The sequence below is a fragment of the Macrobrachium nipponense genome, chromosome 18 (genome assembly GCF_015104395.2).
Source record: "Macrobrachium nipponense isolate FS-2020 chromosome 18, ASM1510439v2, whole genome shotgun sequence".
NCBI classification, from domain to species: Eukaryota; Metazoa; Arthropoda; class Malacostraca; order Decapoda; family Palaemonidae; genus Macrobrachium; species Macrobrachium nipponense.
This window is the reverse complement of record NC_087211.1, coordinates 81560693-81574459: the sequence shown is the minus strand read 5'-3', so window position 1 is coordinate 81574459 and position 13767 is coordinate 81560693. Positions and strand designations below refer to the sequence as shown.

At 37.5% G+C, this 13767-nt stretch overlaps 1 protein-coding gene across 8 annotated transcripts in view; it reads left to right on the top strand.

The window, feature by feature from the left end:
- LOC135197269 (calcium uptake protein 1 homolog, mitochondrial-like) overlaps nt 1–13767 on the top strand; it is a 195960-nt gene that overhangs the window by 157152 nt on the left and 25041 nt on the right. For all 8 annotated transcript variants that reach the window (XM_064224383.1, XM_064224380.1, XM_064224377.1 and 5 more), the window contains exon 6: nt 3523–3560. In XM_064224383.1, the coding sequence (XP_064080453.1) occupies nt 3523–3560 (38 nt within the window). The remainder of the gene's footprint in view (nt 1–3522; nt 3561–13767) is intronic.

Below are 13767 nucleotides of genomic sequence, written 5' to 3'. Positions count from 1 at the left end.
TGTGGAGGAAAATAAAATTATTTAAGCAGTGTAGATAAAGGTTGGAGGGAATAGGTAAGGAGGGCTAAGGAATGTTACCAATTGTATACTGTATTAGGAAAAAGAATTAGCAAAAACGGTGGGAAATGGTTATTAGTTTGACACTTTTAGATTCACAGGTCAAGCATCTAAAATCATTGGAAAAGCTGCTCTACAGTAGTTTGAAACCATGTATACTAGTTAAGAGTTGTGGTAAAATTTTTCATGTTTTGAACTGGGGAAATTTGTCACTAGTTTGGATTTTAGGTGTAATTTTTATGCTCTGCTTTTTAAGCTCTCGCAAGGAACTACTGTAGTTTAAATCAAGTACGCTGTTGTAGCTGCATCAGCAATAACTTCATGCATTGCAGAAGCTTATCTGCCTATTGGATAGCAGAATCTTGTAAGAAGTGATATATTTGGATCTCAGCAATATGAGATTGAAGTAGGATTTAGTTACAGTATTATTTGCAGCAGAGATGTGGTAGATCCATATTATGAGTAACTTCTATGTGTACACTACTTTTAAGAAATTTGATTATTTTTTCATCATTATCGTGGAAGCCTTACATTTACAGTGTTTAGAAAGATGTTTGGAAATTGACTTTTGTGGTTTTTTCATTCATTAGCTACTGTACTAGCAATTCTTTTGAACCTGGAATATGGAAAACTAAACATTACAGCTAGCTCACTGGGTATGAACCAAACATAAATAGGTAGTGTATACACGAGGTCATTGACTATGAACCATACCCGAGCCAATTGTAAGGAAGATTGTACATTCTCAAAAGAGTACGTACAGGGTGGTTCCTGGAGATTTGTTTTGTATGTCAACTTTGGCTTCTGGGGATTCCTTGTAGGGAAGTGGTTCATACAGTATTTGGATATTAATGTAAACTTTGGAACAATTGGTAGTAGATGATGGTAATTATTGCACTTGTAATTACGTAATATCATCTGGCACGTGTATTGTGACCTAGAACTGTTCTTTGGAGTAAGGTTACTGCTTTCATAAATAGGTTTTAGCAATATAGTATTAGTTGGAGGTCTTTATTTCTTATAATAGAAAGTATACTTGTAGATAAACATCTTGAAGGGTAGTTTTGAATTTTTGAGTTGTATTCAGTTCATTGCAAATAAAGTGAAGTGAGTGATATAGACATGCAAAGTTAAAAGTACTGTACCTTAGTTGACCTTTTGATATACGTATAAAGTAATTGGGGTAGGAAGATATTAGGTGAATTATCATGTATATATTTTGTATATAGTTGTGAAAACTAATTTATTTTGAAGTGGGTTGACTGTTTCTGTTAATAAATATCACTGACTCTATTGCTTTACTTACAAAAGAACTCGTGTTGTACTTCAGGTTAACAATTCTCTTATATGAATTAGGACTTATGTTACTAATAACAAAAATTTTTATTCTTAAATCCTATTGTTGCATCATTAAGAGCACACCTAAGTGCCCATAGTGGTGGCCAAATACGGCTGACCTGCTTTCACACGGCTCTGGAAGTGTTGGAGCTTCTTTTTGCTTGAGTTTCACGAACCGAAAGGGCCTCTGACCTTGCAGCTTCAACTTCAGTGTTTGTTTGGAAGGGCTTTCTAATCGTTTCATATGTGTGATACATATGAAACCTAATAAAAGTGTATTCGTTAGATTTTGTGTGCTTATGTGAGGAGAGAGCTTTTCTTTTCTGCACATTTTTTTTTTTTTACTGTTGTCTGAATAAAATTTGCACTGTCTCTCTTATTCTTTATCTTTTTCAAGTGTGCTGTTTTATGCTATTTATTTAGGAGCAAAGCTTTTGTTTTTGGTTTCCCTATTGGTTTTTACCAATCCTTAATTATTTTAATAAAATCTTAAAACTTTATTTTTTCTATATAAAATTTATTCTTTGTAAAAACTCATTATTTTCTTTGCCTGGCTAAGTTGTAATGCCTTTTGATGCTGTTAACACCTGTAGTTAGGTAAATTTGTTAAAAAAGTTGGATTTTATGTAAGACACATGATAATTTTTGGGTAGTGCAACAGTATACTAATTGTATTACTGTACAAGTAAGTTGTCGTCTCAACAAAAGTGAAGGATGCTTTGATGTACAGTTTTTCACAAGAAAAGAAAATGAAAAATTGATGTACATGTAACCCTCCACCATGCCATTTCTGGTCTCATCCATGTGGTTTGGTGAATAGAAAACTTGAGAGATTCTTGATGTTTCTTAATCATCATGTAAAACTATATACCTATGCACCTCAAGTAATACATAATTTCATGACAAAATGCTATTTGTTCATATTTACAAAGTTCAGTATTTCACTACAGGTTGAGGATCCTTTATCAAACAACAAAACTTCCAAAATCTGACCATTTTTTTGTGAGAACACAACATGCCACAAATGGAAAATTTACACTCAAGACAAATCTCTTCTCCTGAATTGTGTATTGTTAGTTTATTCAAAGTTTTGATAAAGGTAATATGGCTAAATAATATGTAATCAGTATTATGTTAATCAGTAAATAAAGGACAATAACAGTGTTTCAGTCATAACAAATATCAATTACCTAGCATATGTAGCTAGCAAGGGAGTTTTGGACACTGAGGATTTAAAAAATGTTTTTCCAGTTGTACCATATCAGATAGATAGCGGTATTATTTTGACGCATCATTATGATGTACACTTAAATTACAGGGAGGATGGTAAAGGAACCATTTTTTGTAGGATTTAACTTGTTTTTCATCAGTACGTAGTGAAAATTTATTTTCTTTTTTATGCTCGGTGATATTTATACAAGTAACTGCATTATGTGGGAAGTATGATTCTTTTATAGTGCACTTTGTTCAAGAGTAGTTCTCTTTGTATTTGAAGTGCAGCTCCTCACAGATGCTGTATTGACAGGACTTGGATAAAGAATTTTCAGCGTCTAATAATATTTTATTTGCGCGTGCTTCTCTGTAGAACAGAGTGCAATAATGGTAATCAATTTTTGGAGTCTGAATTAAAGCAACAAAAATGAGTTCAGAGGAGAGTGACTAACATCGGGTTCTCATAAGTATTACGTCGGGCATAGATAAGAGTATTTTTTGTTTAAGGTTCCGTGCCTTTGTAACTGAGAGTGCCATTGTGCCAGATTCTCTATGAATACTGTATTGTTCTAAAACAAACACGCTTGTAGTGCTGCTGCCACAATTTTTTCTTTGTTTGCATGCTTTTGAAACCTGCTTTCAAGGAGCTTTGATTTACAGTTTGCATGATTCACATTCTTTCCCTTTGTGCGTAGTATTCATTTTTATCCTTTAACCAATTTTATAGAGGTGTGTTCATTTTTGTGTACTGTACTAATGTAATTTTGAACTTATATGATTCAGTGGAATTTTAACATAGTATATCTGGAATTTTATTGGTAATTAAAATCAATATTTGCCATTTTTGCTTTTGAGATTAATAAAACCGAAGATATTTGTTGTTACTTGTTGTTTCATTCTTTTTTTATTTTCCAGGTCTTGGCCTTGACCAGTTTAAAAAGTATGACCCAAAGGTATGTTATGATTATGTTTTTTTTTTTAATCTTGGTGAATAGGCTTAGTATGATGTAACCAAAGGAAACTTAACATAGAAAAGTAGGCTTGAAAAGTATTGTAGAGTCTAGTTTTGAAGTCACTTGCACTGTAACTTTACAGTGTTCAGTTTTCACTTTAGTTCTTGGAAACTGAGATGGATAATCAGATGTGTATTTGATATTGGAAAAATGTATATAGATTGGGTTACTAACAATATGTATTAAACAGTTTACACTTTGAATTTAGTTTTCGTGTTATGGTTGCTTATTGATATACAGATTATTGTAGAGTTCAAAAATGATACTCATTACATTTTCAGCTGTGATAATACATTAACAAGTTGCAGTTCTGTTGACATATCATTTTGGTTTCCTGAGATTATGTTCGTTTGATTGAATACAATACTACTTTGTTTTTAACAAGCACTAATGCTGTAGAATTTTGTTTACCTTTTCAGTGAATATATTAGCTTTGTTTATTTGATCTGTTACGATTCCTTTTGTAATTTTCATTCTTGAAATGGTTGACCAAGGTAAGATTTTGTTATAATCTGAATTTAATGCGCCTTTAGGTTTAGATTCGAATGGACTGTGAGTGTGGCCTAATATGGATTTTGTGGGGATGGTGAAAACGAGTTAGGCCATAGCAATTTTTTGATGAAGGGATGAAAATCAAGTTTGGAAGGTTATAAATTATTTTTAGTTGGTTTTGCCATGTTTTCTTAATGAATATTTTTATTGTAGAGGTTTAAATGTATTTGCAAAAATATTAATTACGTTACAATCATTCCAAGACTACATGGAAAATGACTGGCATTTGATGTATATATAGATACTTGAAACTTGAAAGTCTTATATAATAGCAGCTTTAAATTTGTGGTGAAATATTGATTGTAGGGAGAGGAAGGAACAGTGAAGAAAGGCATAAATCCTTTAGTGATTTAGCAATAGGTATGCATACCGCTTGAAAGCTTTTACTTGGCTTTAATTGAAATAATATGGTGTCCTACGTGGACAAGGTCACAGTTGTTGATGCCTGGTAGACAAAGAAATATTGGAAGTGATTCGCACGATCTGGTTTAAATGTACCATAAAATACATTGTTTGTTCCTGTCTGTTCCATTTCAAATAACTTGTCTACTGCAGGAAAAATTAATTGTCAGTTTCTTCCTGAAATAAAGATAAAGAGATAAAGTACAGTACTGTACTCAAGAACTTGCCAGTGAATTACTAATGGAATAAGGCTAATTGAAAATGATTACGGTTGATCAACTTCATTTTACTGCAATCAGAAATTTTTTTGTTTTGGTTTTGCTGAGTTTATGAAAGCTATGAAGTGGATTTGCTTTTTATGGGATGATGTACTTTGGTAAAGCATTGTTCGCACCTCTAAAGAATTCCCATTCATCAGGACAGGTTGGAATTGAATAAAGTGTAGTTTGGGTGTGAAGATTTTGTTAGGTAATGGTTAATTTAAAGGAAAAGAAATGGAGAAAAAGTATAGGTGAATGAACAGAAAAGCCTAGACATCAAAGTTAAGGTATTGCAGTATCAAAGAAAAAAGGTCTAGGGAGAACCGATGTAAAAACACGAATAGTAATGAGCGGACAAATGGAAAAAAGTGTGAGGAAAATAATTTATTCAAGAAAATGTGCGAAATAGAAGTTGCAAGAATAAGAAATAAGAACTAAATAGTACAAGGAAAGAGCATTGGTACAAGTTATGATTATTGATCATTTCAAAACCAAATTTTGGAGACAATTCGTTACGGATTTTAATTTTTGGGTTCAGGATATTTATGGGAATGAATCATTTGTTGAATTGTAGAAAGCTAAATGTACTTCTGTAATTTACAACACCAAGTTTATGATATGATTTCTCTTTGAAATTTAAATCTCATCAATGACATTTTGTAAGGCATATTTAAATTCTTAAGTCGTCGCGGTTGTCGAGACAAATTCAGTTGGAGTCTTAGTTTTGTATTATTTGTCTTTCTCAGTTGTTGGTTTCTTTAGTAAGTGAGCTTGGTGCACTATTTTCTTGAAAATATTTGCTTATTTGGGGAGTAAACCTACAAAGTACTTTGCTGTTTATGTTGTTGGGAGGGTAGGAAAGCTTCAAAAGTTCTGAGAAAGGTGTTTCGCATTGAGTTAAAGATACTACATGAATTTCAGGATAGGATATTTATGATTAATTTCTTAGAAAGAAAATGTAACAAATAATGTACTACATGTTAAACAGGAAAATGATTTCGGATGAAATATAGCATATTTATTTTAATTTTCATTGATGAAACAATGCTCTGTTTGACTGTAGATTGTAGCACGCGTCCCAAGTAAGCTGGAGGTCGGATCACGCCTTGTTATATTTGAGTACTATCCTTGAAATAAAGGTGAAAATGTATATAATTGAATAGGAGTTATTTTTTAAGAAATATGTCATTGGCATCACTCGAGAGGTTTGCTCTAAAGTTCATGGAGAAATGCAATCGAGTCACATTTGTTAGCATAAGATAAAAAAAAAAATGTTTTTTGTTGACCAAATGAAAATGTAAAATGTTGAACTGAAACATTTTTACTTTGCTTTCTGCCACCCAGTGCTTTAGAATTTGTGGGTTTCTTAGCACAGCTTTTATTTTTATTTATACTGGTTTTAATCCGCGAAAGTAACTCTAGTTATGACATAAATCATGATTGTTAAATAACCCTATTGGCTTTGCTAATCTAGAGAATGAAGATTGAACCTGTAGAAATTGTTGAAATTATGTTGATTAATCTAATGTATGGCTTACGTAATTCAGTGTGGATGTAATTTTGAGTAATCTGCTGGGCCGAGTTACATCATCGTTTTATTTTACTTTTTAAGTCATTTTTTGTTTCTGAATATCTTCACAAGCTGAGGTTTTGTACTGGCATTGTTACTAAGGCTGGAATTTGACTGTTTCCAGGGAAAGGTTAAAAAACTTCAGTCATCTCTGGGAGTAGCTGGCTTCATTGTTGTTATTATTATTATTATTATTATTATTATTATTATTATTATTATTATTATTATAATTATTATTATTCAGTAGATGAACCATATATTTTTTATGTGGAACAGGCCCACAGGGGTCATTGACTTGGAATTCAAGCTTCCAAAGATTATGGCGTTCGTTCGTAAGGAGTAACTGAAGTTAACAGGAAATGCATAAAGATGAGATGAGTTATTAGAAAATAGATAGATTAACAATGCAGAAGCCAGGTACTATGTTGTACCTCTAAGTAAATGGGGATACAATCCACAATGAAGTAAAGTCCTCTTGTAGTTTAAAATCTATATCTCTTGTACAAGAGATATATATTTTAAACTACAAGAGGATTTTACTTCATTGTGGATTGTATCCCCACATAGATTAACAAATTAACAAAATAAATAAAAATTTAAGTGTTGGTCAGATCATGAATTGCTGTTTTTAGCAGGTCATATTAATTTGGCAAAAATCATCTTGAATTATCAGAATGATTATAGCCTTCTTAATGAAGCATTTATAGCCTTTACATTGATATATGTGAGGTGTATGTTACATAGCTTACATCAGTATTTGTTAGAGCTGAGATAATTTGTATATGGCAGGAAGTAACATTATCTTTTTCCAAGTAATGCATACCATAATCTTCACGTTTGCCAAGGAATATGTACGTATACTATATCTACGATCAGAGATGATTATTTAATTTGTCAAGTAGAGAAAAGGGTACAAAGATAAAGTAAAGACAAGTCCAAATTATACGGACATTTTGCTAAAAAGAGAATAAATTGATTGTTTAGTTAATTCCAAATGACAGTTGCATTAGTATGATCATATTATTTATTATCTACATTTATGCTGTAGTGATAGATTTTTGTCATAACACAAACAATAATATTACTCTTAATAGCTTTAACAGGCATGAGTTTATATATCTGATGTGGAATCATTTCAGTACAGGTAAGGAGTTTCACAGTAACCTGTATTGGGAAGGACTGTGAATAGGGAAATGGCAATTATTAATTTTCCAGGATACTCCCAAAAGTTTGGTCGCATCATATATACTGTATTGACAGGTACCCAAAAGTTGGATTATTTAGTTTTCTACAGCTCCATGACAATGGTTAATTTTTTCAATTGATATCTATTGTTACCATGTTTATCCCAAGTTTCATAAGGGGAGCAGTTGGTAGGTTAGATGGGTGATTCAGTTTGATTGATCTGAATTAGGTATTTGCTTGGAGAGTTAAGGAGCAGTGTACGTATTGTAGATATAGGAGCAAGCAACTTCCTGAGGCGGTTTTGAAGAATTTGACACAGTGCATGTCTAGGGCGAGTCAGATACCCCCATTTGTTATCCAGTTCTTGTTATTAAATATCATTACTGTAGTGGGTTTATGTCGCCTAGATTTGATGAAAGTTTTTCTCATCTGCAGCTCAGAAACTGCATTTTCAACATGCCACAAGATGCCAGTATGAATCTAAAGCTTCACTGAAGGTGTTAATAAATATGTTATATAACCGTAACCTCTTTTTAAAGTTTTACGTGATACTAATTTAACTTCTGTAAGCTAATATTTATGTAGCTGGGACAATCAACTCACAAGACCATCTTGCTGTTTTAATTGGGACACAGGCCAACCTTTTTCGAACATGTTGCCCCTCATTGAATGACGATGCATTTTTGTTGCAAAATAAAAAAAAAAAAGATAAGTAAAATGGTAAAGTCTTCATTTAGCATTGCTGAAATAGTTCAGTACTCGAGTACCTGCTTATGAATTGCAATCTAAGTACGTAGAAGGTAAACAGAACAAATACACTATGTTGGTGCAGTTGCTAAACAATAGGAAGTAGGTGATTAATATTTGCTTCACACCACACCCATTACTTATAAGTAGCCCATTCCATGGATAGCAAAATCCCAGACACTTGGAGTTCATTTTCAAAAGAAAAACAGAAAGAAAGAATATGGCAGTCATCTTAAAGACGCTGGTATGTGTATTGATCCCCATCTCTTCAGCCATTTATTGCCTCTTCCACAGGGAGAGTTAGCTGCTCACATGAAATCCAATGCTTTTCTGTTGATTGATATTTCAAGATTCCCTGAATTTAACTTTTCCTCTTGTTCACTCTTGTCATTTTTTTTTAGTGTTGGTTTCTACAGTAGGTTGATAATGAAACTTGATTAATTGGAAGAATTTCCCTCTGTAGTGGTTGGGAGTTAGAGATTTAGTTAAGTGTTGATCGAGAAGGAGGACTTTCATTCCTGCAACTTTCTTTTTAGGTTTCTAGTCGTCATAATTACGATATAAATTAATTGTAGTTTTTTTTTTTAGTGGTAAGTAAATTTTTTTTTGTAATTCCTTTGTCCTTACTTTTGTTGATATTTTGGGCAAAGTGTAAGTGATGGATTTGTTGTGAAAGTTATAATTTAAATAAATTCTTTTCATATATACTCATACCTTGGCATATTGAGCTCCCACTACCAGGTAGCTCGATGAGTGAGGCAGTCAACTGCTTGACGTAAAGGGATCTGTATACTACATGCACGTGCAAAGCCACTAGCTAACTGGTTGGCACTTTATATTTCTTTTGAACAGAGATGAATTGTGAGATTTTGTTGACATAATTAACTAATTATGAGTAATGGGTTTGTGTCAAAACATTTTTAAAGCCTTTCCTTCTCCACAATAAGGTTGTTGTATTATCACATTCAAAAACATATCCAAATTAATGTACGACATACATACTGTAGAGTACATTTTTAAGATATGAAAACCATTTGAATGAGATGCTAACAGTCATATAATACTAGATTGCCATAGGCTGTGTACCAGAGGATTACATATTTAGGTAACACTTAGGCAGCTTTATATAATTAGTGGTTGAATTAAAGTTCAGTATTGGCACCTAGAGGCACTGGCAAATTGGGGCTCCCAAGCTTTGTGACAGTACATAATTTACAGCATCGTTTTTTATTCAGATTACAAGACCTTGTGATACTGCTCATACACTTAGTTTAATTTGCACCAATATATAGTAAGTAAATTGTATTGTGGCAACTGATTACTATAGCATTCTCTCGGAAATTTATTCAAGTTTTGAGAAACAAAAGTTGATGTTGCTGTAGGCTTGATTTTTACCGGGGAAATATTCTATTGAGGTGTATTCATGAGAATTTCTCTTTTCTGGTATGTTAGTTTTATTCAGTATCTTTTCTGACGTTTTTGTTAGTATGTAAACTAAGTACCGTAATACTAATTGTATTATTTCCTGAAGAGTCATTGTCTATATATTAATCCTTTTCCTAGTTTTTCATTAACTGTTCCATTTAATTTTGTGCTCTTGGTTGCTAGTGACAACTGTGCTCCTATTTGCTGTATAATGCCAAAGACAAAAAATTATAGTATAAGTAATTTTATTATAAAGCACCGTAGTCTAATGGTCTCATTGGGCTCCCCAGTTAATTAGTGATTATTTAAACGATATGAATGTTGGTCTCAACTTTTACATTTATGATTGTTCAAGCACCCACTTGGTATGGGAAATGAAATGTAAAAATTCATTGTTCAAAGCAAATCCTTTTCAAAGCAAATCCTTTAATCACATTGAGCCTAACTTGCAGTCTCACTGTTCCCAAACATGCCTTTCGTAAGTCTTGAAAACGAAAGTGGAAGAGCTACAAGTGACTGCACTTGTGCCCTTGTGGACCCCACTCAATCTGTCATTTTTTACAATTAGTATATGGCAGTCTCCCAGCTTCTCTTTGGCAGTTCAAAACTGTATTTTACATATTGATCCATTTATGTCTTTTTCCTTTCAGCAGTCTTATTACACATTCTCCCAATTGTCCTTATACAGCTTATGTATGGATGGTAGTCTGCAAATTGTATGGTGGTTATTTGTTCTGACGGGAATATAAACCTACACTTTCATGTATGTTTCAGGTATGTTTCGGTTGTCTCGATTCAAAAACAAAATCGTACCACCTAGGCCTACGACCTGTCACAACCTCTTAAGGCCTACGTTTTTCTACTATTCTTTCAGCCATCAGAATGTCTGGTTATCTTTGACTGTCTCCCTTTTCCTCTTTGTACGTGTCAAATTTTTAACATATTCCTCTGTTTTCTGTTGCATAGAATATCCATTTGTTCCGACACGTAACACAAACCCTCGGTCCTTTAACATAAGGAATGTACTTACGGCGTAGTTGGAATTACGGCCATTGAATCTTGAACAAGGTGGTTAGGCAGTAACTACTGTGGGGCAGGCTAGCCTGCCTGGATGTAAACACTCCACTTTGCTTTCAGCCATCTTCCGATGAAGACGTGTGTTTGAGCTCCGGTTGACTGGTCGTTGATCTTTTTCCCGGTGGGATCCTTTTGGTTTATTTTTTGTTTTTTAAATAAATGTGTATATACGGTGTTTGATATTAATACTAAACAAGGTTTGTCCTTTTTTTTCAATTAATATACAAACCCACTCTTTGTGATAGCCTTTATAACTGCCCCTCTACATGTGTTAAGAGTCGGTGGCAAAGGTATACCAACATATTATTTACGTTCTTTTGCCCTTTAACACTGGCTCGGACCTGCATGAGGACGAGATATGTATTTAACGTGAGGATGAGACATGTATTTAATGTAAATGATATTGATCCTGTAACGGGACATGTATTCATCCGGAAATTACAATTACGCTTGGGAAATACCGAGGGAACTTCAAGGTTTGTCCGTGTTTTGTTTTTATGGTAATTTCTCTTCTCATTCTTCCTTTCACTTATTATCCGAAGAAGGTAGAAGGATGGCGTGCTGTGTTGATGTTGGGGGATCTCCTCTCACTTCGGAGGGTGGTGCCCTTGGATGCGTGAGGAGTATCCTCATTACTTTAATATGTATTTTTTCCTTACTTTACAGACTAGTGGTGATTGTGTTTTCAGCAGTATTGGTTGGATGCTCTACGTACTGGTTATCCTAACCTTGGAATTGTACCTATGACTCGTAGCATGTTGCGTACCGATCCTCGAGTGTGTGTACTGATCCCCTGCTGATAATCATATTCATGACCACTACTACCCGGGAGTTATGTCACTGGAGGAAGCTGACGCGCTGCCTTGTCAGGTTTTTCTACTCCTGATGGTAGAAGTCTGGCAGAATTCGGAGGAACCAAAGAGGAAGAGAGCTCGTTAAGTGTCGTCATCCTCCTCTTTGAGATCATCATATCTTCATGCTTCCTCCCTTTGACTTTTAGGCTTTACCATAAAAGAGAAGGTGGTCTCCCCCCTTTAGAAGTCTCATCTCGGGACTTCTAAGTGTCTGTCTCACTCCAGTGAGACAGGTGGGTCTTCCGCTGGTCCTCCCATTCCTCCGGGAATGGGGCCCGTCTCTCCTTCCTCAGGGAGGAAGCAGACGGGGACCATGGAGGTACCGGCCACCGCTGGTATCTCCTCTCCCGGTTCCGAGCGTTACTGAGTGTACAGTCACCTACGGGTGACCGTGCAGCTAGGGTCCAGACTGCTTAATACTCTCACCATGTCAGGACCCAGGCACGGAGCGGAAGATGGTAGGCGTCGCTCGGGTGACTCTCACCAGACCGGCGATCGCTCTCGCAGCGATCGTCCGGTACCCAGGGTTGACGTGACGTTCCCGTGGGTCCATGCACACAGAGACCGGTGGAGGCGGGCCATCCAGCCCTCTTTTAATTAATTTCTTTCTTTCATAGAGGTTTCGGCCTCAATGAGGACTTGGAAGAGTCGGAGGACGGTATCGGCTGTCGCCTGTCAGGTGCATGCTTAGCCCCACCCAGATGACGGTCGCGACCAGTCTCGGGGGTGGCAGACACTTCACCTGCTAGGTAAGATTTTCGTAACCCTCCTCGAGGAAGCGTTCTCTCCACTGCTGCTCCCGCAGGTCCCTCCGGACAGGTGCAGTTGGGCCGTGTTGCTACCGCAACTGCCCCAACTCCATCCTGGATGGAGGACCTGTCGGTTGTCCTAAGGGAACTGGCGAAGAGGAAGTCCAGGAAGAAGAGGAAGGTGTCGCCGTCGTCTTCTACTGCCTCTTCCCCATCGACTTCCGAGGCCCCCAGCCAAAGAAGAAGAAGGTAGCCTCCTCCTCCCCCCCTAAGAAGTCTCGCTCGGAGACCTCTAAGGGTCCCACTCCGGTGGGACAGTTGGGGCTTCCACTGGTCCTCTTGTTCCTTCAGGAACGGGGCCCGTCTCTCCTTCCGCAAGGAAGAAGAAGATGGGGACCGAAGGGGTACCGGCTACCGGTACCTCCTCTCCTGGCGCCAGAGGTTCTGCCTCGGCCGCTCATTCGCGAGAGATACCAAGTGTACGGTCGCCCCCAGGGGACCGTGCAGCCAGGGTCCAGGCAGCCGAGCCTGTTTGCTGCCAGGACCCAGGCACAGAGCGGAAGACTGGTGGCAGTCGCTCAGGCAACTCCCGCCAGGCCAGCGATCGCTCTTGCGGCGATCTGCCGGTTACCAGGGTTGACATGATGTTCCCACCAGACCGTTCACGTAGCGAGGCTGGGAAGAGGCTCCCCCCTATGGCCACCGGGTCCAGCCTCGCCTGGACCTAGTCCAGCCTCGCATGGACTTGGTTCAGCCTCTCCTGGGAGCGTCAAGAGGACTGTGCTCGCTCTCACCGCATTAGTGGACGCTACCAGTCACCCGACCGTCGCTCCCACCAGGACCGGACGACTCGCACGACTGGTAGCAGCTCCCCTGATGCATGAGACCGATGCTACCATCCTAGGTCCAGCGCTTGTCCGGAAGGAGACCGCTGGTCCAGACCTGCAGCTCGACCGCCACCGTGGTTGGTGAGCGCCTGCAGTCCTCCCAGCCTACCGGTTCTGCTGGTAGGCAGGAGAGGAGTGCCCGTAGCAGCTCTCCTGACGCAAGAGACAGACGCACTGTCCTTGGTCCAGCGCTTCTCCACAAGAAGACCGCTGGTCCAGACCGGCACCTCGATCGTCACCGTGGGTTGGTAATCGCCTACAGCCCTCACAGCCTATTGGTTCTGCTGGTAGACAGGGGAGGAGCGCTTGTAGCAGCTTCCCTGATGCAAGAGACTGACACTCCTTTCCTTGGTCCAGCGCTTCTCCGCAAGAAGACCGCTGGTCCAGACCTGCAGCTCGATCGCCACCGTGGGTTGCTGATCGCCTGCAATCCTCCCAG